Source organism: Entelurus aequoreus, linkage group LG18 (genome assembly GCF_033978785.1).
Source record: "Entelurus aequoreus isolate RoL-2023_Sb linkage group LG18, RoL_Eaeq_v1.1, whole genome shotgun sequence".
In the NCBI taxonomy this organism is placed as follows: Eukaryota; Metazoa; Chordata; class Actinopteri; order Syngnathiformes; family Syngnathidae; genus Entelurus; species Entelurus aequoreus.
In genome coordinates, this window is record NC_084748.1 from 19,434,937 (window position 1) to 19,461,960 (window position 27,024).

Below are 27,024 nucleotides of genomic sequence, written 5' to 3' on the forward strand. Positions count from 1 at the left end.
CATACATACATATATAAATATACATACATACATACACATATATACGTACACACACACACACACACATTTTTTTATTTCCACGGCCATAAAAAAAAGCCACAATCTGTGGTTGGCAGCGCGTCATCAATTGGACACCTTTGCTTGACCCAATCATACATTTGATTGTTTATAGTGGAAAAAAGGGAATATGAAATAGGTATGGGTCGATCAGTATCGGACAATTTTGCTTGTACCTGATAGTTTATTAATTTTTGGTCACTTGAGTGACAGCGGCGGTTACTAGTTTAGTTGCGGTTTGCAACTTGTTGAATTTTTCAAAATTATAACAAGAACACATTGGCTATATTGTGTTAAAACAGTCTATATTTTTTCACAATTAGTAATTATGTAGCAAAATATTTTAACGGGCTTAATAAAATGACTGGTGACTGGGGTCACTCACTTTGTTTCGCAGAGAGTGCGTGCACACATACAATAGCAGTCCAAGAGAAGCAACAAACAATTTGCAGTCATGTTGTTATCATAAAATGTACATTCAATGACAGCTAACACTAACAATCCAAATCGCTATTATGAGCTAACAACACCCAAAGCTAATGCGTACGTACGTAGTTATGTCATCACGTCCTAGAAGCCGGAAGAATGCGGGATATATTGTGTAAAATACATTGGAAAGTTAGCGCCCTCTAGGCTTTGAGGGCAAAACTAAAGTATTTAGATGATAGTATATTGTAATTTTTACTTGTGTTTAGTTGTAATTTTTACTTGTATTTAGTTAGCGTACTGTTGACTTTAATGTGATCAAACAATTGTATATAATAAAAGAGAATAAATACTAGTTTAAATATTGTGTTGATATTGTTTCACCGTCAATAGCACTCACCATAAATATACTGAAAAATGTTAAGTTAATACATGTGATTGGTATCGGCGGATTTAGCTAATGGAAGATCCAAAACAGCAGCATAAAACCCTGTTCAGATCATCCCTGCTATTAATTAAGAAAATACAAAAATATAGTATCATTTAGTGTAACTATTGTACTCATGTAAAAAAAAGTTTGCCTTCAATGCCCTGGATTTATACACATGCACAAATGCAGAGGGTGCATGAATTCCAATGGGGAGCACATCTCACCTGTGTTGGCACTTGAGGGAAAAGTGTCTTAAGACTCTATTTAGCATGGTGGTTAGCTGTTAGTCCTGCCAGTATGACTCCAGGGAGTCAAGCAGAGCAGCGTGTTGTGCATGTGTCCACACCTGTCGCTGTTTAATAACAGTGATGTAACGCCGAGCACAGGAGTGAAACAAGGTGACCGGCTATAGCAGCCTAGGAAAAGTTAGTTACTGCCAGCCAGCGATGTGGTCGGAGTGGTTATGGAGCTCTGTGCCCTAGACAAAGGCTTTTGGTGTGGGTGGGTGCTGCTTCACACGTCTTTAGGAAGAGCTGCTGTTGCTTTTCTCTTGATTTTTAAATGTTAATATTGCCAACAATCACCCTCATTTAATCGCGGCAGCCAAAATTGTGAATAAGATTAAATTAATTGGGCAGCCCTACTTGGACGGTTGGTCAGCATAAGCGAGACCAACTTTAAGGGAAGTGGAATTTTAAAAAAAATGTTGCCTATAAACCACAATCCTTATGAGAAACCAGAACACGTCTAAAAAAAATAAGTAAATAATTTTAACTCTTAAATAAACGTAAATAAAAGTTCACTTACAATGGAACCAATAGCAGCCATGATGTCGTTGCGTCCATTTCGACCATAAAACTCAAATAAAACTACAAAAAACAATACTTAATTTACATTTTGTGACCTGAATATTAGCCAAGTATTAGCGATACTCTTGTTATAAGTGCTAACGTTAAGGACCTACATTTAGCGGCGTATTGATCAGAGAGAGGCAACTTTCTTATGCTGCTGTATTGACAGCATGAGCTGGTGAGATGCTTTCTTGCCTTGGAGCTCGTAAAAGTTTATTCTAGATTATAAATCATGCCTCCCACCTGGATAGTAAAATGATGTGGACATAAACTGAGAAGTTGGTACACTTTGACAGCCAACTTAAAATGGTAAAATCCCCCCAAAAAGACGCTTTGCTCCACCCACCTTTGGTCTTCGCGAGGATTATGAATCATTCTTAATCTAAATGGGAATATATCAACATCCTAACACTCCTCATCCCAGTGAGAGCAGATATTATACAACAAATTGTTTAATTATGTTTGTTGGCTTCATGAATGCAGTGAGTAGTAATCAGTAATGTCAAAGGAAAAAGCGGACGTTGTGGCGTTTGTGAAATTAATGCGCCGCCGTATGCTTAAAATGAGGAAAATAAGTAAATATTACATGTTGTTATGAATGTGCCTGTTTCTACATTACATATATACTTACAACATGTATATAAAATGATGGAAGTTTTTGGATGTTTTCTATATGCAGAGAGCAACTCTCATTGACTCCATTGTAAGATGACTTTAGCTCACGTTTATTTACTAGTTAGAATGTATACAAAAATAAAAACATGTTCTTGTCTTACATAAGATTGTGAATGATGGCAGAATTCCAAAAAAGTGCATTTCCCCTTTAAGCAGGTTCTACTGTGTAAAGCAGAAAAAGCGAAACAAGATGAGATGTTTTCACCTCCTTTGAAGAAGCGCACTAGACACTGGTGTAGCCATGGGTGGTCCTGGTCAATGGCCAACGCTCTCTTCACTGACTGGAGCATCAACATGTACTTTTCTGAAAAGACAACACATAAAAATGATTTTAGTGTAACGTTACGACAGTGAAGGAGTTGTATACAGTAGTTTTAAAAAAAGAAGCTTGGATTTGATAACAAAGTAGATCAAAAGTATACAAATGTTTCCATCCCTGGCATGAACTCAGACAAACATACCTTACCCCTGCTTTTCAGATTAAATTCAGAGGGGAAATGTCTTTTGGAATTGCATAAGATTATAACATACAGTGATACCTTGGTTTTAGTTAATCTGTTCCAAAGAGTGGAATCGTATTAAAACCAGAACAATATTTCCCATAGAAAATAATATACCAGTAAATCTAATTAGTCCCAGACACACAAGAAGTATTACCACATTTTTTATTATAAAGAATAAATATTGTTTTACATGCAGAAAACAATACAAAATACATACTATGAGGAATTAAATTGTTGTAGTTTACATATAAGCTTCTGCTGTTGAAACGAACAATCAACAAGTTTGTTGTCGATGTTAATGTTGCTATTATTTATCTGTATAACAAAATAATTATTCCTGATAGTGAGAACATTTTTTTTTATCTGGATCTATATAATTTTTTAAAATTCCAGACTTTTATGATCTATGTTGCAAAAGGTTCTCAGTTTCATATTTTCTTGTTCAGCAATTTTTTGTCTTGCTATTATAATGTCCATTAGTGTGGATGAATGTGATCTTAAATCCAGGTATTCTTGTACAATGGTGCCTTGGAACGTAGTAGTGCCGATGGAGAATGTAGATTATTGTTTTGTGTCAGACTCCATTATGGTTTTCGTTTTGTCGAAGTGCTGTAAACTTTAATATTTGTCCAGATCCTTTGATGTCTTGGGCAAGTACTCCTGCTTCTGGATCTTTATTCAGCTTGATGTGAATTTTGCAGGTAGAGCTCTAAGGTCCCTGAATTTCCCCCTGCTTCCTAATGTCAGCATTGTGTTTAGTGATGTGCTTGTTCATATACACATTTGTACCCTTTAGCTACTTTCTCTTTCAGCAGTGCTATTTTGGAGTTCCTGTTGGTGACCTTCACGATGACTGGTGGTGTTTCTACCACTCAGTTGGATGCATGCATCAATGGCATTAACATCAACACCAATTTCCTTTGATTGCAGATAGTTGACCACCTGTTGCTCCGTTGAAGCAACATCCATATTATCTGGTTCTCTTCTGTTGCCAACTGCTCTAGCATAGGATCGAGGAGTGATGTGCAAATATTCTGTCATGTAAACTGATCTGTCTCTTCTTTGATATTCTGCAGATAGGCGTTATTTTGAAGCAACTGTTGGCGCAATGCTGCATTCTCCTCTTGCAGGAATTTCATATCCCGTCTTGCTACTGTTGTTTCATGTATCATTGCTCTTGTTCCTTGTTGTAGGACTTTCACCTCATGTCTTACTGCTGTGGTGTCCTCCTGCAGGACTATTTACTCTTTTCCCACTGCTGTGTGTTCCTTTATGAGAATCTTCACCTCCTCACTGAACCTCTGTCTTCAAGAAAAGCCTTTCAAGTTGTCTATTTGTTATTCCATCTTTGATGTAGAGCCCTAATATCTTGATCCATCTTTGATGTAGAGCCCTATTATCTTGATCCATCTATGATTGTAGAGCCCTATTATCTGTTCTTGCTGCTGCCTGCATGTTTCCAAGAGATGATTTTTCATCTATTATTTCCTTCATTCAGAGATTTCCTACCACATCACTTTTCAGATCATCTGTTTCTTGAAATTATATCTGTGAACCAGGAGGTTCTAGTTTGGGAGTTTTGCTTCAATTACCTTTATGCATTGCTAAGCAGCCAACTTGAAGCCGTTAACGTTAGCTTTAGCAGCTAGCAGCAATTCTAACTAGTTTTAATTCAACAAATATTGTACCTTGCGCCAGTCTGATTTGTATCAGCCTGTTTTGTAGATCCTTTGTGAGATCAAACATGCTTAAAGTTTGTCCAATGTTTCACGGTTTGATCATTTTATAGATTCAGGTTGCTAGGTGACCACTTTGAGCTAGTTTACGGCTAGCGGCACATTCAATTCGCTTATAATAGCATATCCGTACCTCTCGCTGGGTAGAGTTCAGATCGAATATGTTTGCAAGCTGTATTGTGGCTGTGATCACAATCAGTGGTCAGGAAAACTCCTATTTTAGTCAAAACTTGTAACGACAACCGTATCACCAAAGTGACATGGAGTAAATTAAGCCAATGTGCAAGGTATGTTGGCAGTCAATGCCATCAAAACCCAGCAAAGGGTTTTTATTTAATCATTTAAAGAAGTACCACATAAGTGTCTATATAGAAAGCCTTAACATTTGACAGTAGTCTGCACAGCCTTCCATTGCTTCCAGCACAGGTAGCATTAGAACTTTAGCCGCTACTAGCACTGGACTAATAGTCTCATCTTTTGCAGCCATTGGAGTGGTACGAGCAAGATTCCAAGAGCAGAAAAACTATTTCACAGGCAACTGCTTGTTGTCTAGCAAAAAAATTATGCCTCAAAACTCAGTGGAGAAGGATGGATTAACACAATTAAAGTGTTGGACCCAAGGTACAAATTCCCTGGCAACAAGCAATGGTCTAGCTCTACTTCTGAAGATCAGCAGGCTGCTGAGGTGGAACTAAACAGTTACCTGCAAGCACTAAATGCAGATTGTGAAACCAATCCATTGGCATGGCGGAAGACACACTCCATAACATTTCCTAGAGTTAACATCTTAGCAAGACATTACCTCTGTATTCCTGCCAGCCGCTCACCCTTGGAGAGAGCTTTTAGCACAAGGGTTCAATGTTGTGTCTTGCCACAGAGCAGCTTTAAAGCCAGACAATGTAGACAAGTTAGTTTTTATAGCAAAATACCTCGGCCTAAGTCTTAAATAATGTGCATTAGGTCCAGCATGTATACTCAGATGCTTTGCACTTTTTATTCGGGTGGTTTGTAATATCCCAATATAGCCCATGTGTATTGTTATTAAAAAATACATTTGAAAGTAACAATAAAATTAACAAGATATGTAGTATCATAACTTGAAAATAACATTTAACATTTCAAAGTCTGTCATTATATATTATAGTTTATTTGTATCTTGTAAACTTCCCAAAATTCTCAAAAATATACATAATACAGTGTTTTGTTATTGGATAGGATATACTATTTATCCCACAATGGGAAAATTACATTGTTGCAGTGCGTTTTTTTTACATACAGGAGCAGAAATAAAACGTAATGAAAAACAAAAAAAATATTAATAAATACTATATATTTCACACAAATATGTATCGATAAAAGATAAAAAAACCCACTAACATTTGTACTGCACACAAAAAAAGTTTTTACATAAGTACGTTGTAAAGTCTTATGGGTTTGGCAAGAAAGGACCAGCGGCAGCGTTCCTTCTTGCACTGTGGATGTAACAGTCTATTACTGTGTTCACATCCAAAAGGAACCACATGGGTGAGCCTACTCTATACAGTATTTACAACCTTACTAGTTCACTTCACAGCCACAGATTGTTCATCTAGTTATTTACACATTACTTTGGCACGTTTGCTTTGATGGCTCTGACATGAGCTTTTCTGGCAAATTCCTGAGAAGCTTGCATTTTCCTTTTTGATTCTGCTTTAGTGGATTTTGCCTTGGATTTTATAGCCAATGTCTGTCTCTTCACTTCTAACTGCTCCAAATGCAAAAATCATAAAGAGTACAAACAATGTTTATTATATTAGCTAACTTCCTTTATCTGAATATCATGCTATAAATCTGTGATTTATAGCATGAAATAACAAATATATTGCAGTCATGTCGTTTGTTTCAAAATGATTAAACTATTCAATGTAAAAATATAAACAGTAATGAACAAAATGTCAGCTATTGTCTTGCTCTAAAACACCAATGGAGATGAAATGTAGAGTTTAGACAGGCTATATGTAGCAAAAGTCATCACATATCTGCCACAATCATGTGTGTTCTTAAATGTGTATTCCACATCTTCCATGTCGAGAGCAGTTTTGATTTGGGCTTACAAGGTAAACAACTAAAATGAATGTGTGGGGCATTGTTTTATCCAGACGCTTACATTTGTCCAAATATGGCCAAGTAGACGCATTGTGGGTTTCCTGGACGTCGTCTACATTGCTAAAAGAAAAATCTAAGGAAAATAATCCCTCTGCCATATTCCACTAGTATTTTTTAATATATAAATCGCCCGCTTGAATATATTCCCTCTTCTCTTCTCCGACACCCTTGTCGTCAATTGGGATGTGCGTGTCTGTTGTGAGTTCCCTTCCTGGTTTGATGACCCGCCCTATCTTGCCTCTGATTGGCCTGTCCGTAACGTTTTGCCCTAATCTTAACCAATCGTGACTCATCATAGTAAACCAACCAACCAGACATGGATTTTCATATATGTAAACCAACCAATCATCATTGATGTTTCCCGTATATGTTGTGCCCTGCCCGTGAAGTTGCTTTGCTATGTAGCTTCGATTTTTAAATTAATAATTTTTAATGGAAACCCGTAGTTTTTACCACTGGAATATCAAAAACCATACTCATTACGGGGAAACCGTAGTAGGTCAGAAAAAAACGAAAAATATTTTTAAAATATTTGTACAGAGATAAAAAAGACAGATTCCCGACTATGGACGGAAAAATCACGTCTGAACGGATTAAGTTTTGTGTTATTGTTCAATAGCCGTGAGATTAAAATGTGTAGTAAACTCTGGAGGTTTAAAGCTAACACTGATGCATTCATCTTAGCTGCTGCTTCTCCTGCCAACATGGCGATTTAAACAAAACTAGTCAAGTGACATTCAGAGCTCTATTGTGTTTCTCACCTTCTATATCAGAGTACTGGCTTATTTTAGGGACTGAGTCTGCAGTGCATGTTAAATTGTACAAAACCAGGGTACTACTGTATAAAAGGTTGTAGCCTTTTTTTTTTTTAATTTTAACTGAAGATATATAGTTTTTGGTTCATGTTACGATACTTTCACAAACCATTTGAATGATATCCAAACAATGTGTTGCCTGTTTTATATTCACATGTTTAAAAGCAAACTTTAAGACTATTCTATAGTATTCACAGATTTTCCTGCATATGATAACACTTATTTTCTACTTTTTCACCTTTGGATGAAAACAAAGTTTCTAGCTCTTCGTTTCCTACTAACCTTTTCTGAAGTAGATTTCAAATGCCATTAGGTGTGTGTCTATTTTATCTTTGACGAGGTGTTTGAGAGGTATCAGGAACTTGACTGCTTCTTCCAGTGGATTTTCTACCTGTAAACAAGATGTCAGGAACAGTCAACACCACCTTGACCTACTTGGCCATCTTTAATATCTCTAACAAACCTTGACCAATTTGTCAGGAATGAGCTCCTCTTTCGGGCCTCCAATCTCTTCGTCGTCATCCTCCTTTTTCTTTTTCTGATTCTTCAACTGCTTCTCCTTCTCCGCAATCTTCTTTTCCTCCTCCACCTGAGCCTTCTTCTGGGCTCTCCGTTGCTTGTTTCTGATCTTCTTCAACTCTTTGTCCGACAGGTTAGCTGCAAGAAAGTTCCAAGATGGGTGATGGTAGGAAAGAAGCACAACTGCTCCCCTCACCTCCCAGGGGGTGATCAAGGGTGATGGGTCAAATGCAGAGAATAATTTCGCCACACCTAGTGTGTGTGTGTGTGTGTGACAATCATTGGTTTAACTTTAACTGCATGCAAATGTTCTTTTTGTTTAAGAAAACGTCTTCTTTGTTTCCCACAGGACTGCAATATATTTGTGCCGGTGGGCTGTGACATAATTTAATATGCATAATTGGCCATGACATTGTAGGATTGATTGATTGAAACTTTATTAGTAGATTGCACAGTACAGTACATATTCCGTACAATTGACCACTAAACGGTAACACCGAATAAGTTTTTCAACTTGTTTAATCAATTCATGGAGACAGCAACACCTGCTGCTTGTTGAGAAAAGAGATACATGATTTCATGTTAACCTCCAAAAAGGCCAATATAAGCCAAAGTTGCACCATTTGAAAAACAGAATCTCAAAAGGTCTGAATTACACTCACTGTCATTATTGGATCCTTAAATATTGTCCGATAACAATATTGATCCGAAACAATATCAGCAAAAATCATATATACATTTATTATTATAAGTGTGGAATGTTAGAAAAGGTTTGATCAAGTAAAATTAGCTAAACAGAGAACAATGGTAGGTATGAAGAAGTTGAGGTGGAGTGGTAAATATTTTTGGTGACACCTACAGGCCGCATTCATTCATCAAGGTAAGTTCATAATGCACTGCAGGGTTTCCCCTAAATGTAGTTGATTGTGGTGCACCGCCACAACAAAAGCAGTAACACCTTAAAAATGAGGGTTGTTTTTTTTAAACATGAAAACAAATTGAAGTAATATACAGTGGAACCTCAATTTATGTACCCCTCTGTTTGCAAACTTTGTAGCAGAGGCGGAGCCTTTTACTCAGGTCCTGCTTTCCTAGTCACTTTTATCCTTTTAACAGTCTAAAACGACGCGAGCATGGGACATTTTTCTTCGAGAAATCAAAATGCCACCCAGAATGCTATGACAACAGACGGTTCCTGGCACACCACTTCGAGCCTTGCATAGTTAATGAGCCGTCAAGTGAATACAACCTATTATTTAAGCACTACCAGCCATAATTAGTTAGAAAAACAGCTTAATGATATTTCAGATGTTTTTCAATGCTTTTATTTAAAAAAAACTTGCATCTGAATCACCCGTCAGCATAAGCGCCACAGCTGATTGCGAAACGCAGTTGGCCGTCGGGAAAAGAAAAGAGAGAAAACACGTTTAGTAAAAAGGTATTTCAAGCTAATGCATTTCTTGTTCAATCTTGTGAAAACTACCCAAATTTTGACATTACTACTGAAAGTAACATCCCACTTTACGCCGTGTGCGCCTTCAAACCTCTGTTTGGACATCTGTGTGGGAGAACCCCAATGCGTGTGTGTTTTCTCTGGGTACTCCCGCATCCTCTCAAATTACCAAAACATGCATGTTAGGCTAATTGGAGAATCTAAATTTTTCATAGGTTTGAATATGAATGTGAAGGATTGTATGTCTATTAGAGGTGGGAATATTTGGGCACCTCAAGATTTGATTCGATTATTAAAAATCAATTATTGATGCATCTTTAATTTATGTATGTTGATGCAGTTTTACATTTCTTATGTCACTCAATAAGCACTTATCACTTGCAACTTTAAAAAACCCCCTGTTCATTTGGAATAAGAAATTAATTCCCACGTTTTAAATTGGTAAAAATGTGTGCAAAACTGAACCATAAGTGCCCTATAATAAAGGAGCTGGTCGGATCTCTCGGTGAGGTGGCTCGCTGCAGTCAGCCAGTTTAGAACTGTCTGCATTACTTTATTTACAATAAATAATCGATTATTGACGTTTACTAACCGATTCTATAATCGTCCATGTCCGAATTGCTATGCATCTAAGAATCAATTACGAAGGACGGCATGGCTTGGTTGGTAATCCGTTGTGTCCTTGAGCAGGACACTTCACCCTTGCTCCTGATGGGTCGTTGTTAGGGCCTTGCATGGCAGCTCCCACAGTCAATGTGTGAATGGGTGAATGTGGAAATAGTGTCAAAGCGCTTGAAGTACCTTGAAGGTAGAAAAGCGCTATACATGTATAACCCATTTACCATTATTTCCCCCACCTCTAATGTCTATATACAGTGGGGCAAAAAAGTATTTAGTCAGCCACCCATTGATTGTCAATGGGTGGCTGACTAAATACTTTTTTGCCCCACTCTATGTGCCCTGAGTGTGGTCATGCTAATTTGGGATTGTCAATGAGCTGGTCCATTGTATGTCAGCATTAAGCTAGAGGCATTAGAGCCAACCATCATCCTGTAAAATTGTATTGCTTTTTTAAGTTTATTCCAAACTGTATTATTAATGATTCCTACATGCATGGGCACTTCATCTGTTCCTTTGTGTGCTTAGTTTCACAGGGATTTCATTGTGGAGAATATCAATAAACCACCTGAAGTTTAATTTTTCAATCACTAATTCAAAGGACTGTTTACATATTTGGCAAACTAAATTCCAACATTCAGAGAGGTCAGAATACAGTGCAGTCTGTGTTACATTTTACAAATTGTAATACTACGGCTGTCAAAATTAACAAATTACCTCATGTGAATAATCACAATTATTGCATTAATAATTTACACACTTAGATTAATCATGCAATTTATTTTGACAGTAAAAGCTATTTTACCCTAACCGCTAGACGGCCAGTGATCCGATCAATGTATATGTATGTACGAAAATGAGTAAGGAGACTCTGCAAAATACAGCCTGAAAGAACTTTGGATAAAACTGTTACCAGGTTTTGTGCAAATAAATGACATACATTGAAGTAAAAGGTTCCTAAGTAAAAGGCTGTAACAATAACATTGCATTTGTGTACACATATCAGGGTCTTAATCTAAATTACAAAATGAGATTAATCTGATTTAATTAATTAATTAATTAATGAGAGAGAGAGAGAGAGAGACAGAGAGAGACACAGAGAGAGAGAGAGAGAGAGAGAGAGAGAGAGAGAGAGAGAGAGAGACACTGTGACACTATTGTTAATTTTTCTTATTTTTGATAAATGTCTAATGATGATGTCAATGAGGGATTTTTAATCACTGCTATGTTGAAATTGTAACTAATATTGATACTGTTGTTGATCATATTAATTTTTGTTTCACTACTTTGGGTTTGTTCTGTGTCGTGTTTGTGTCTCCTCTCAATTGCTCTGTTTATTGCAGTTCTGAGTGTTGCTGGGTCGGGTTTGGTTTTGGAATTGGATTGCATTGTTATGGTATTGCTGTGTATTGTTTTGTTGGATTGATTAATAAAAAAAATAACCAAAAAAAATAAAAATAAAAAAATGTTTTAAATAGTTAAAAAAATATATATCGATTTTTTAAAAATGAGAATCGATTCTGAATCGCACAACGTGAGAATCGCGATTCGAATTAGAATCGATTTTTTCCCACACTCCTATATATATAATACACTAATATATGTCATACATATATATGTCATACATACATACATATATATATATATATATATATATATATATATATATATATATATATATATATATATATACCAACACATATATAAATATATACACACACACACACACACACACCTAGGAATTTGTTTGGCCTTTTTAAAGAAAATATGTATGCATCATTGGGGAGATTAATCATGGCACCATATATAATTTGTAATATTGGCGACGCGATGAGCCATGCCCCCATCGCCACATGTATATTGGCAATCCGGGGAGAACCCTCCAGTAAGCTGAATGATGCACACAGGTTTGTTATTTTGGGACTGATATCTGAAATCAATATCGGATTGTCTGAATATTCGCTAACGATAGCAACAAAATCGCTAAGTTAGCAACACTGATCCCTCTTGCTCTGTCTTATTCTCTGGTAGACCAGGTGTGGTTTAAAGGCCTACTGAAATTAATTTTTTTTATTTAAACGGGGATAGCAGATCCATTCTGTGTCATACTTGATCATTTCGCGATATTGCCATATTTTTGCTGAAAGGATTTAGTATAGAACAACGACGATAAAGTTCGCAACTTTCGGTCGCTGATAAAAAAAAGCCTTGCCTATACCGGAAGTAGCGTGATGTCACAGGAGGAAGGATTCCTCACAATTCCCCGTTGTTTACAATGGAGCGAGAGAGATTCGGACCGAGAAAGTGACGATTACCCCATTAATTTGAGCGAGGATGAAAGATTCGTGGATGAGGTACGTTAGAGTGAAGGACTAGAGAGGCAGTGCAGGGTGTATCTTTTTTCGCTCTGACAGTAACTTAGGTACAAGGTCTCATTGGATTCCACACACTCTCCTTTTTTTATTGTGGATCACGGATTTGTATTTTAAACCACGTCGGATACTATATCTTCTTGAAAATGAGAGTCGAGAACACGAAATGGACATTCACAGTGACTTTTATCTCCACGACAATACATCGTTGACACACTTTAGCTACGGAGCTAACGTGATAGCATCGGGCTCAAATGCAGATAGAAACAAAATTTAAAAAAACCCTGACTGGAAGGATAGACAGAAGATCAACAATACTATTAAACCATCAACATGTAAATACACGGTTAATAATTTCCAGCTTGGCGAAGTTAACAATTGAAGCTAACTTAGCTACGGAGCTAACGTGATAGCATCAGGCTCAAATGCAGATAGAAACAAAATTTTAAAAAACCCTGACTGGAAGGATAGACAGAAGATCAACAATACTATTAAACCATGAACATGTAAATACACGGTTAATAATTTCCAGCTTGGCGAAGCTTAACAATTGAAGCTAACTACGGAGCGGCGGCGGGCGTTGTAGCTTTCGACGACACCCCGGCCGCCATCAGAGTCGCCAACAAACATATATTTCCCCAAAGTTACGTACGTGACATGCACATAGCGACACGCACGTACGGGCAAGCGATCAAATGTTTGGAAGCCAAAGCTGTACTCACGGTAGTGCGTCTGCTATCCAGCTCAAACACAACACAACCTCCTAATTGTGTTGCTGTAGTCCGCTGCTAATACACCGATCGCACCTACAACTTTCTTATTTGCAGTCTCCATTGTCCATTAAACAAATTGCAAAAGATTCACCAACACAGATGTCCAGAATACTGTGGAATTGTTCGATGAAAACAGAGCAGTTTGTATGGTGACACATTGGGTACGAATACTTCCGTTGCCGTCGTGACGTCACGCGCATACGTCATCATACATAGACGTTTCCAACCGGAAGTTTAGCGGGAAATTTAAAATTGCACTTTATAAGTTAACCCGGCCGTATTGGCATGTGTTGCAATGTTAAGATTTCATCATTGATATATAAACTATCAGACTGCGTGGTCGGTAGTAGCGGGTTTCAGTAGGCCTTTAAGAAAAAGCATTAAAATGCCATCTACTGTACAAAGTTGTAACGACAAGTTTGTTTTCTTTACCCGTGTCAGCCTGAAGTTCCTTGCTGTCATCAGTAAGAGGATTGTCATGAAGGCTCAGGTATATCTGGATGGCTGTGACAGCAGCCTTATAGTAAAAGGGATGCATGCGGAGCACATCCTCTAACTTCAGCAGGTCCACGTACGAGCGCAGCGTCATCTTCCTCATGCAGTAGGTGTGAAAATCAAACTGGTCGTCCGTGATCTCCACAAAATGCTAAACAAAGGTAGCGAGGAAAAGAAGATATAATGTAAAAAAATATGTCTGCAATTCCCATTAGGTAAAACCTACCCTTTCAATTTCATGGCACTTCTTGAGAGCATCCCCAAACTTGTTCATAGCTTTGTAGGCAAGTGCACACTCTGTCTGGAACCACATACACTGCATCTCATTCAGGTTCTCAACAGCTGACGCCCCCTCCTAGAAAAAAAAACATTTATAACATTGGATTCCTACGGCCAAACCAGAAATCATGAGGAAATGCAAATATTTTATTTGATTTTACGAGTTTAATACAGACTCAGAGACCAGTTGAAGTGTTTGCAGTTTTTCACATTTTTTGGGATCCTACATTTGGGCTTTTAATTAGGTGTTAGGTATAAATTATTAAATATATGTTTTATGTTATTTTTTAATTTACTCTGTGTGTAGTTTGTTTATGGAAATTGGTTTCACTTTTTGAATACTAAAATGAATGCACTTTTCAAAATAAGCTATCTAAATAGCTTTTCCTTTTTTGCTAACTACGGTACTGCAGGTTTATTAAATTGCTTGAATGTCACACACTCAGTGACATTTGTTTTAAGTTATTTTGTCAAACACTGGAAGTATGTCTCAACGTTGACTTTGCCCACTGATGGATGATGTACTACTAAATCAACTTCGTAGCATATCAAAAAATTGTAGACCGAGTGTGTGCGCAAAGGGTTCTAGTCCTGCTCCTCCCTGTGCATGGTGCTAGAGGGAGGGACAAACACAGCTTTCAGCGTGCACAAAGTAATCAGTGACACTTCCGTGTCAATCATATTTATTTCAAGCATGGTATACAAACTCTAGTTTGATCAAATTTGGATGGATTTATTTTAGGAGCAAAATGCCAATTAAGGGGTTAAAATCTGTATTCGAACATGTGCATATCGCCCTGATATATGTCCAATTTGTATCCACATACAAAAGAGACCTGGGTTGGATATAAAAAAAATTGGAATTGCACTATTCAGACTGACATGAAAAAAATCAGATACAAGTCGCATAAGGGCAACAAAGCAGAATTGACCTGAAGAGTGAACAAGGCCTTTGTATATTTTCCGTTTTTTAAGTAGTGGTTTGGGCACTGTATTATAAGTAACAATTTGGTAGTAATATCTGTTAAAATACAAACGATACCCACATTCATTGGACAAAACAATAAAAATAAAAGACTGTTGTGATAAAAATGTTCACTGTTTTCTCTAATTTTTGTTTCTTTACCTCAGACACAAACCCTGCATGCCAGATTTCTGGAAAATAATGAAGAAACTATTTAGCTGTTTTAAATTGAAGTTTTTATAGAGCCATCATTAAGCTAAAAAATGTTTAAAGCAAATTTTAGAATGTATTTTTGTGTACACTCTCACAGTTTCTCACCCTTGTGAACTTGGAGCACATTTCCTCCGCCTCTTTGACCATGCCGGCCTTCAGCATGTACTTGGCACACTTAGAGTTGATGAACCTATCAGCAGTATCCAGAGCTTGGGCCTCATCCATCCACTGAGCAGCCTCTCGGATGTTACCGGCATGCTGCAGGACGATAAAAAGCTCAGTACCTGAACTATTTTCAAATATAGGTTGGGAAATGTGCAATTAAGCAGCACAGGCTACCTTGTAAATCTTGGCTTTGATAAGGAAGAGTTCAATGAGGGTTGGCGTACTATCAATGGCTGCATTGATGTAGTCAAGAGCCAGTGTCTGTTGCCCAACCATGTCGTAATGCTGAGCCAGGAAGTACTGCACCCACAGCAATGTGGTAGGTGGCTCCTCTTTACCCTCATCTGCAACAGTTCAAATTAACAATATGTTCAACTTGACATTCATACACATCAGACTGCAAGAACAAATGCAATTTGACCACTACAATACTTGTACTTTGCATATTAGGTTTATCTATCAAATAACTTGCATATGAATTACATATGACCGTGGGTAATGTTGCTGACTGGCCATGGATGATCATTACCATCACTGGTAGTATAGATGATCATTCCCATCACTGGTAGTTCTTACCATTTTGGCTGAACAGTCTGGAGCTTTTTAACGAGGTCTCAAACCCAACCACCAACTCTTCTATAATTGACACCTGTAAAGGGAAAGTTGCACAATGAGAGTAAATGTTGTCAAATGACTCACTTTGATATAATTGGAGTAATATGTGTTCTGTACAAATTGACATTTGCAGAACTGCCAGTGTTGAAGAAAATGGTATATATTTTTTACATTGTATTCCACTGTCCTGCCCCCACGTTCTACAAGCCGACCAATCACAGCCTCTCCGGTAGGCGTCGCTGTAATGCGAGGTACATTTTTTTGCAAGCGCACGTCACGCAATAGAGAGGAATGAGCCAGTATGTTGCTGCCTTGACACAGGACCATAATCCAGGTGTCAGGAACTGAACCCCATACTGGCAAAATGCAGTAAAATGCATATTTGGACAGCTGCAAAGTATTCCACTGTCTGACTTGTACTTAAATGTGATTTACATCATTGTTTAGGGGCGGAACTCGTTGGTAACCTGATGACCTCTTGTACAAGTTGGCAGGTCTGCATTTGTGTGGTTTAGACATTGGTCTCTGCAGTCACCTTTTCTTTGTCGTTGTAGAGAGACTTTAATGTGGTGAAGACAGGCGGACATCCTTTACTGAAGTTCATTCTCAGGTACCGGTCCAGACAATCTCGGAATTTCTCACCTAATGGATGAAGACAAAGTGAGATGAGGAATATGGAGAAAAAAAAAGCAAATAGAGTTAATGTGTTCTAACAATTATTAACAAAAGAGATGTAACGATATCAAAATCTTACAGTACGATACTGTCACGGTATCAAGGCCATGGTACAATATTATGTTATTGTCCAAAAACACACTTAATTGAACACAAACATAATACCGACATGTTTAAATCAAATTTCTTACAAACATGTATTTTTAAGGGCAACACATTTTGCTGGAACATCCACTTGTAAAGAACATAATGTCATGGCTGTCTTGAGTTTCCAATAATTACTACAACTCTTATTTTTGGATGGCTACCAAAAGCGCCTTATTGCAGTGAAACTTGCCAAGGGACATGTAACCAAATATTAACATTGCTGTCTGTATACTTTTGACCCAGCAGATTTGGTCACGTTTTCAGTAGACCCATAATACATTCATAAAAGAGTCAAACTTCATGAATGTTTTTTGTGACCAACAAGTATGTGCTTCAATCACTCGATCACAAAAAAATAGGTGTTGTAGAAATTATTGGAAACTCAAGACAGCCATGACATTATGTTCTTTACAAGTGTATGTAAACTTTTGACGACGCCTGTATATATAAAAAAACGTATGTCTTCTGCAGTGGACTTATTTTTATATCAGTTCGGAAAATGCGGTTTCTCAACTGACAACCTAACATTTAATATTGTAAATGCCTCAGAGATTGATGTTGAGTAGTTTCTCATATTACTCTTGTAATAGTGTGCAGTGTACACGCTCCAAGCTGGCGCTTTTCCGCCCGGTGGTGTTGGCTTGGAAATGCTTAATACGAAGGTAGCAGTCTTCGCTTTGCAGTACGCAGACTTTATTACTGCAGCCAATGAGGGTATTTTTTTGGCAGGTTTTTCCCCCGTTTGTTAGCACGATAACTTAAAGTGGAACTGCACTTTTTGGGTGGAATTTTTCCTATCGATCAGAGAGGCAATAAGTTGAGAGACAAGACGAAAAGTTTTTTTTATTGTTGCATTCTAATTTGTAAAAATTGGCTCGTTCTTGGTGACTGGCAATGCAGCTAATGGGAGCAATCCATTCTGCCTCTAAATCACTTTGAAAATGCATCCAAACCCGCCAACAATACTTAACGTTCCGTAAGTTGTATAATAACCAAGCTGTAGCAAAATGTTTTTGTAAGAGCAAACACTGAGAAACTGTTTACCTAGTGTACATCGTCTTGAAATGGCATGCGACGGCATTAGCCGTAAGATAGCTTTTGCATGAGTAGCTGAATCGCTTATGAGTTTGTAATGCACAACACAATGCGATAGGGCACCAATCTGCACTGACTGAAAAACATGAACAATCATAATGCAGTATCTGGAAATTATTAGCCCACATTTCATGTTTTGTTTGACAGCTAGCTCGACAGTGTATGTAGTTGTAATTACAAGCATGGTGTGCTGAATAAAAAACGCTCGAGACAAAGGTGGCACGCTTTGCTTTGCAGTACGCAAACTTTGTTACCGCTGCCAAAGAGGTTATATTTTTGGCAGGGTTTGTTTGTCTATTTGTTAGCAACATAACTTAAAAAAGTTATGAACTGATTTTGATTACATTTTCAGGAAATGTCTGAAAGATACAGGTCCTCTTCTCTACTATGGACACACTTCTTTCGCACGCTTCCTCATATTCTCCGCTTTACGGCGTTACACAACCCCACTTTGTTTGTCTCGCGTTGCACAGAGGATATGTTGTTTATTTTCAGACCGGCAAACGCAAAAGTGCCAGTAAAAACTAAGTTTTCGATAAATACAGCCACAAGTCACGGAATTATTGTGAGGATTTTGAAACCGCAATATCTACATTATCGTTACATCTCTAATCAACAATGACTAAATAAACTAAAATGATCTGCTTGTTCTTTTTCACTAGAAGTTGCAATGTTGGTCCTACCAGTAAGAAAGTTGAGGGGCAGTCGGCGAGGAACCAGTCCTTTAGGAAACTTCTCCCAGGCATCCTCATAGACCCTAAATCGTTCCTCCACACTACCTAAAGAAAAGGAAAACACAGGAAAGCTACTTCAACAAGCAGGAAAGACTACTTTTACTATATTTCGTACACAGTAGATCCCCACCTATTTGTGGTTGGCATTTGCTGTGTGCATATATTAGCAGATTTATTTTCTCTACTTTTAATTGTAAATAATTAGCTTTTCTTAGGGTAACCTAACTTTAGGAGCGAGAAATGCATGTTCAGCATAATAGGCGGCCTAGCATGATGATTTCAACTTTCAACTCAGGTAAAATGTCTCAAAAGAGTCTTCGAATAGTGAAAATCGGTCAAGTAAAATCAAATTTGTGATCACAGCATTCATCATTATTTTGCCATTACGTTATTTCTAATTTGTAAGCCCTTACTGCAAAGGAGGGGAGCCGCTATAAAAGCAAGAGTAAACAGGCAATGAAACATAACACCACCTTTCACCATTCTATATTAAAAAACCTCAATCTATCATCAATCAAAACATGGACAGTAGTTTGGTTATAGAGAAAGAAAAGATGAGGAAAGGTGAGCTAACAGTACCATCAAGTGGCCAACTTACACCAAGATGCACATCATAGATTTGAAAAGCCAACACAGACCTGGCTTTTCCTCTGGACGATGCATGGTGTTACATATATTCAACTTTTGTTTTTAAGGTTAACTAAAACAGTTTTTTTTAATGAGATATGTTTTAGTATAGAATGCAATACAACAACTATAATAATAATTCATGTTAGTGTGAGTTTTTGAACTATAAATTCTATGCAGCTGAGATTGGCTCCAGCACCCCCCGCGACAAGCGGTAGAAAATGGATGGATGGATATATTTACATTCTAAATTATAAGACGGGTCTCTAGAGGGGGGCTGGTTGCAAACCCAAGAATTGTCTAGTACTATCTGGTGGTTCATCCCAATAACAATCAGGAGGGTTCATTACAAGTCACACAATTAATTTTTACTAGGGCTGCGTAAACAAAAACACTTAAAATTTTGCAATATCAATTCACAAGGTATGATATCGATTACACCCACACCGCCGTCTTGCGCTTGAACAACAACAACAAGTGAGGGATTGAGGCCACGAAGATAGAGTAAAAAAGGCCATAGCAACTTCTGTTGGCAAAGATTTACAATGCTCTTGCCAGCTTCAAGCTACTTCTTCAGATGCTCAAAGTGAACCATACTCATGATCATGCATCATAAATCTCTGACTGAAACTGTTGTTATTAATTATGCTGTATATATAACTGAAAATCCATTCATCCATCCATTTTCTACCGTTTGTCCCTCTCGGGGTCGCAGGCGGCGCTGGGGCCTATCTCAGCAAATCTTATAAGATAATTGCTGATGTGATGCAATATCATTATTAAAAAAAGGACGGCAGCTGTACTTAGGAAGCGACTTTTGTTTACAAACCTCCCTAAACAAAGCAGTGTCAAATGTGCCAGAAAAACCAAGAGCATACTTCCCGCATTTACAATAAAATCGCTGTGTGTTACATCCTGTCTGACTGTACTAACAAGGGCCTCTAGGAAAATAATTTACAAATTTGGCATTATTTCACATTTGAAGGAACAATACCTTAATGCCATTTGCAGTGATTAAATGTTGTAATAAAATAAACTATCACTTGCAATTCAGTTATGTCATAATTTTAAGACTTTGGAGAAAGTTTACCCAAGTTGTTTATGGTGAAGATATTTCTTTTTAATTTCATAACAAATTTAAGACATTATTATTTAAGTGCATATCAAATCAAGCCGTGATTTTTGATTTTGAACCTTATAAATCAAAATCAAATTGATTTAGGAAATTGAAAATGTTCGTTTTGGGATTTTAAGCCCGGTGATAATACATATACTACGTAAAAATAAAAATAAATATACAGTTTGAGCCTGTTTAAACAACTACACAAGCCACAGTCAATTATATGATCATGTCATCTTTGATATGGCCCCCTGGTCACGCCACTGACCACACCCATGGCCAAACCCTCAACACCACAAATAGAGTGGGATTTTGTGGGGATCACTGTACTGTTTGTCTTTGTTTTCGAATGTGTGTAAGTGAATTTTAAATGTGTCTAGAACTATGAAATGCATTTTATAGCATTAAGACTATGAAAAAAGGGGATTTCTTTTTTTAAAATTGATTATTCATATTTTTTTGCCATTTGACCTACGGGACTTGGAACCTGTGAATAGATGCATCTCTGGATAAGATAATATTTTTTTAGAACCACAATATGTGTGTTTTACATAAGAAGGACAACATATTTTACTTGGCTTTAGGGCATTCTCCATGCCGTGGTAATAGGACCAGTTTTCTGGGTTCCTCTCTTGCAGGCGATGGTAGACATCCGTTGCCTCATTCAGGCGCTCCAACTTCAACAGCAACTCTCCTAAATAAATAAGACATTATCAAATGAACACAGAGTTCAACTGATTCTCAGTGATGCATTTGTAGATTACATTATATGTATTATGCGGTATCGTAATGCAAAACTTTCCATAGCCACACACCTTAACCATTAAATAATATAGCCTGTACCAAACCATACAGAAAAGTTACCTGCTTACACTATGCCAAAAAATTTCAACTTTCATTGGTTTCATAGTTCAATGTGGAAAAAAGTTACAGTGTCAGTGAGACACACTGAGACTTAACACACCTCGTGTCTCCTCGACTGCCAGTTTGTCACAGATTTGCTTTTCATAGTTGGAAAGATGCTCCAGGGCCTCCTTGTAAAGACCTGCCTCTCTCAGCACCTGGTTCTGGTAAAGCAGCAACTCACTGTACTCGTAGTCCACCTTGTCAGGAGATGTCTGGATGCACGTCATTTGATATAGAAAACAGCAAGAGATAGTGGTGATTATTTTCCACAAGCCAAAGTGACCTCTGAGGACAAAAGTTCCAAGAAACCGCATAACTCTTAGTATAATTTCAGGTGGTGAAATTAGTAGTTGTACAGTGTGTAGGAAACGCAAGGAAAGGGCAATTAATTTAAATAAAATATTACCCGGAATATTTTACCTAAATAGAAGAATTGGCGTTGAACTGAATAGAGCCAATAAACGCACAGCCCAGAAACAAAAACAAACATGAGAAAGCTTCAAGTACAATATGCACACTGAAAGAACTCAGATGAAAACAAACAGTTACAGACAATCAAATTGTATCCAATGGGGCAATCTCTATATGTTGCTGTCCCAATGATACATTAGGGAAAACTCATGCAGCATATTAGTTGCTTTCTTGATACAATACATACATAATGTGAAAGATCAGGACACTCAACAAATTCTCACATTAGAATAAAAACATAAATTAACATATTCATGGAATGGCATGCTGGTAGTCATACTTTAAAAATATATTGGTGTCCAACCTGTTGTGTTTTCCTGAACTCTTCAATGATCTTTGCTGCCATTTCATAGTCTTCCAAGAGGTGATAGGCAATGGCATAGCCGATCCAGGAAGCTCGCTGAGCGGGACGCAGCTGCAACAACTGGTACCTTGTCTCCTACAAGAACATGAAATAATATAGCACAGCTCCAATTACATTTTGACTTTTCACTCAAAATTCATTGGAGAGCAATTAGGTTTATGTTGCTTATGTTTGTGCTCACCCGGTAGCCTTCCAGGTCTCTCATCTGGATCTGCAGCAGAGACAAGTCTCGTAGGATCTGCAGGTTGTCCTTGTCCCACTTCAGTGCATTTCGGTAACACTTGATGGCCTCGTCATACTTCTTATCTGAGCGCTGCAGTAAACCGTATACGTGCCAGCCTGAGAGGTACGGGGACTTAAGAAACACAACGATTCACTCCAATCCATTAGGCAAATAGTATGGAAATTGATCAAGTCGAGCAAAGTCAGTTATACTCACAATCCACTAATAAGGCTGCATTAAAATAGACCAGTAATAATACCTGGCATAATTAGAAATATTATTATGAGTCTAGTAATGGTAATTTACTGTAGAGATTGACCGATTATCGGTGCCCATATTTGGTATTTTGACGTTATCGGTATCGACTTTTTTTTATAAAACTTAACTACAACAGAACTACATTATAAGATACAATAAATATACATATGATACCAGTATTAATGATAACAGTATATTAAACCCTTAGGCACCGTCACTTAATGCCAGTTTTGTGTTGAAGCATGGTTCTGTCTGATATGGAGTAGGAGTCAGAAGGGAAAGAGCTAAAAAGTAGATGTACTGACTGTACTCCACAGAGACAAGCGCGCTCAGACAGCGTGTCCAGTAACACAATGTTTTGTGGCTTGAAGACTAGAGCAAAAAACAGCTCATGTCAAAAATCACAAACCGAAGCAGATATTTTGTCTCTAGTTACAGTATTTATAAGTATGGTTCCGTTTTGACTAGAAGTATTATTGATCGTCTAACAGCTCTTCTCCTGTTCAGTCATGGAGAAGCTGGAGTTTATCCCAACTGGCTTGGGGTGGCAGAGGTCTACATCCCAATAAAAGGCAGACAGAGACAGAAGCATTTAAACCCAAACATACATGTTTTTAGACTTTAGAAAAATGCCAGAAAACAGACAGAACCTGCAAACTCCACACAAAAAACTAAAGATGCCAACACACCTCTTCTTGCTAAAGAACTTCCATTTTCACTATAATGTAAGACATTATACATACAAATGTAACCAGCCTGGTCTAGGAACTTGTTGAGAACCCGGGTCCCACAAACGCTGGAGAGTTATTCAAGAGACAGGATCACAACAGGGCAAATTGCAATACTTGTAAAGTAGATATTTCATCAAAGAGAGGAAATACTACGAGAAACATTAGCATACACAAAATGTAATAACTTTGAATGAATGATGCGTTTTCCATCCCCTTCAAGCCAAAAATGAATCACGTCCTATGCTCTTAATACTGCAGGTAGCTAACACTGCCTATCAAGGTAGCGTCTCACTGTAAAACCAGCTCCTGTATGTAAAAACCTATACTGCAACAAAGTAATTTCCCCATTGTGGGATAAATAAGTCTATCCTATGCTAGCCTATCCTAAAAATAATCATTTTATTAAATATTTTTTTATTTTTACATTACAATATACATTAGTTATTTTCAAAACTATGTTTTTTTCTTGAGGACCCCCGGGACATGGCACCCCATTGAGGCTGTGGTCCTCTTACGAACTCTGTTATTTTTACATTTGTTTCTTCTTAATTAAACAAAGTTGATGCCAAAAACACGTTTGTTATACAAAATGGCACATCCTGAAGAAACCGTCAGAAAGCGGTTTTATGGTCTGTAAAACAGATAATCTATGCAAAAATGTTGACCTAAGAATCACCATTAAATGTTATGTAGACCACAAGGAAGTGTTTTAAATCATAATATGACCTCTTTAAAACGTATTCAAGGATACAGACATGACTCTTAAGGTCATTGCGCAGGCCTCTTCTGACAAGGTCATAGGCCTCCTCCTTCTTCCCCAGACAGTTCAGAGTGAGACCCTTCATCGCCAGGGTTTCTGGAAAGAACAACAGTATGGTCAAAAACAATGACTTTCCCGCATGTCATCATTACACACATACAGTACATCCACAATTTGGATATTTACCTCCATGCTCTGCAAACTTGGGGTTGGAAAGTATTTGTTTGCAGAACTTGAGTCCATTTCTGTACTGCTTGTGCTCGTAACATCGCTGTTAAAGAAAGGAGAAAAGAAACCTTGAGGTCAAAAGTACACAGAGAACTCTTTACAACTTCAGAGAACAAATTAAAAAGGAAGGCCGGATGAACTAGAAAAGCACTCAGGGGCGGCGTGGCTCGGTTGGTAGAATGGCCGTGCCAGCAACTTGAGGGTTCCAGGTTCGACCCCTGCTCGCGCCATCCTAGTCACTGTCCTTGTGTCATTGGGCTAGAAACTTTACCCACCTGTTCCGAGTGCTACTCATACTGGTTTAAATGTAATATAATGGGTTTCACTATGTAAAGCGCTTTGAGTCTTGAGAGAAAAGCGCTATATATAAATATAATTCACTTCACACTTCATTCAGAGTGCGAAGATCTTCGACAGGACCTACCTAACAATGGCAAAAAAAATTCTGAATCCAGACGGTGATCTATCTTACTACTAAAATGACAACATTTTGCTATATCCATAGCAGAACAAAATAAACCTCCTGTCAAACAACCACTGTCCTAGTCTTTGCATACACACACAGAAGTTGAAGCTAGGGCTGGGCGATTACATCATTGTGATCGATGATTGTGATTAACTTCAGTTCGTTTACGATCATCAACTTTTAGCATATATTACTTTGATCAAACATGGCGGAAATGTTCTGTTAGAAGATACCGTAGTAGTAAATAGTAGGAATGCATCGATGCTCGATATAATGGAACAATCAGTCTTTACTAACCGTGATCCTGTGTATGTCTGTGAACTTGTTTGTGTGACTGAACTACTGCCGGCTACTGGTCCCGACTGGGACAATAAACTCACCTACTAATTTAGTTGGAAAAAAACCCAAGATATTTTTAAATCCAAATAATTTTGTCTGTTTGCGCTCTGATTACTACCCTTATTTATTAACATAAAACTAAAAACTGCAGACACTTTTTGTTCAAACCATTTTTGAGTTTGTGGATAGAAACACTTTATTCCTGAAATGTAACTTGTTTTATGTCTTGGTACACATTATTTTACACTACCTCAAATTTGAACGGAACTTTAATGTACTTTCAATAAATATAAACTACAGTGTTAACCATTTGCCGTTTGCCAAACCACTGGTGAGAAGCGCCGACGTATACAAGTACCTGTAATTATAAAATACAAATTAGGGCTGTGCGGTATAGCAGTGTTCTAGTTAATACCGGTATATTTTAGAAAGCGGTAGGCTATATATTTGAGACAATACCGCCATACCTGTATCTTTTAATGTGCCTTTGGTACGGCTGTTTGCGCTTCTTTGCGCTTGATAGACAAACCACACCCCTTAAAGCACGCTTGAAGCACAATGATGCGCTGCGCATCAAACTTTTTTTTTGTTTTAAATATGGTGGCGCGGTGTGGACTTCTCTACTCCCGAGTGATGCAATGCTTTGGTCAGCGACTCCATTTGGTTATTGCTGAGTGACTACAGCTTTATTCAAACGTACACCAATTTGCTTGAGAACCTGCTGCTCGCTCAGTGTGTCAAAGTGTTTAGGGACACCTCAGCTTGAAAGTGCCTCTTCCTATAGCCCGTGCGCACTAAGGTACTGTAGTATGGTGGCTGAAAAGTAGTTGTAAACAGCCAGCGGGTTTTAACCTAACGCAATGGACAAAAACTGCTTTGACATAGTAACAGCAAACTAATTACTTTACAAGAATAAACAACACGTTACTATTTACAACAAAAATAATCTGAGTAGTCTCAACACTGGTTATTCTAGCCGTAGAACACTTAGGCAACCTTAAGCACTTTGCACGTTTTTTTTAGCATATATACCGTATACCGCCCTCTGGACTAAAAATACCGCGACTGTGTTGAGGTCAAGGATAAATAGTAAATTTGACCAATCTAACTGAGAAATAACTGATCAGCATCGATAAATTGTTTTGTTTTTTCTTCTCTTGCTTTCAAACAGGGTGCAAGAGGTTTTAGTCGTTGCACCGCTCTCAGCACCTGAGCGTGTTTGTTCAATATCGGAATTAAATTAAAAGTTGCGCTAAATAGCTATTTTTAATAATTTATTTTCAGGACCCCAAAAATATAAAAATGTTCGCCGAACCTGACGTGCCAATAAACTTGGAGGACTTTTAGAGCATGTTAAGGGCCTCAAAAAGGATGCATTTAACAATTTAACACCTACACATTTGAAAAAGTATTAATTGGATGAGTGGTGTTTGATTTTTGGACAAACAACTGGTTCGCATTAAGACACCAACTGCAGATACTAAAATATCCTCATCAGGGCTGTAAGCTTAGCTTTTTCACTAGTAGCACCGGTGCGGTGTTACTAACTGAAAAGCATTTGTAGTACAGACAAAATTTTTAAGCAATATGAAATTTCTCAAATATCACTCAGAGTACACGTGTTCACTCATACGTATAAACATATTGCCATCATAAGGCCTTCTGTATTGCTGTATTAAACACAGAGAACATGTGCTGTAAATGGAAATATCCGTTGACAAAACTAATTATCTCCACCATGCCTTGATTTAAAATTTTTGGGACTGATGGGGATCT

General features: G+C 37.7%; 1 protein-coding gene across 1 annotated transcript in view; it reads right to left on the bottom strand.

Moving 5' to 3' along the window:
- Positions 1-27,024, bottom strand: part of naa15b (N-alpha-acetyltransferase 15, NatA auxiliary subunit b) — a 55,810-nt gene that overhangs the window by 4,715 nt on the left and 24,071 nt on the right. The window contains exons 2-17 of the mRNA XM_062026727.1: positions 24,402-24,486; positions 24,207-24,311; positions 22,425-22,582; positions 22,184-22,318; positions 21,467-21,620; positions 21,077-21,196; positions 18,705-18,800; positions 16,640-16,746; positions 16,066-16,138; positions 15,664-15,833; positions 15,430-15,582; positions 14,095-14,223; positions 13,806-14,019; positions 8,102-8,295; positions 7,921-8,029; positions 2,645-2,743 (exon numbers count right to left, since the gene is read on the bottom strand). Of these exons, the coding sequence (XP_061882711.1) occupies positions 2,645-2,743; positions 7,921-8,029; positions 8,102-8,295; positions 13,806-14,019; positions 14,095-14,223; positions 15,430-15,582; positions 15,664-15,833; positions 16,066-16,138; positions 16,640-16,746; positions 18,705-18,800; positions 21,077-21,196; positions 21,467-21,620; positions 22,184-22,318; positions 22,425-22,582; positions 24,207-24,311; positions 24,402-24,486 (2,101 nt within the window). The remainder of the gene's footprint in view (positions 1-2,644; positions 2,744-7,920; positions 8,030-8,101; positions 8,296-13,805; positions 14,020-14,094; positions 14,224-15,429; positions 15,583-15,663; positions 15,834-16,065; positions 16,139-16,639; positions 16,747-18,704; positions 18,801-21,076; positions 21,197-21,466; positions 21,621-22,183; positions 22,319-22,424; positions 22,583-24,206; positions 24,312-24,401; positions 24,487-27,024) is intronic.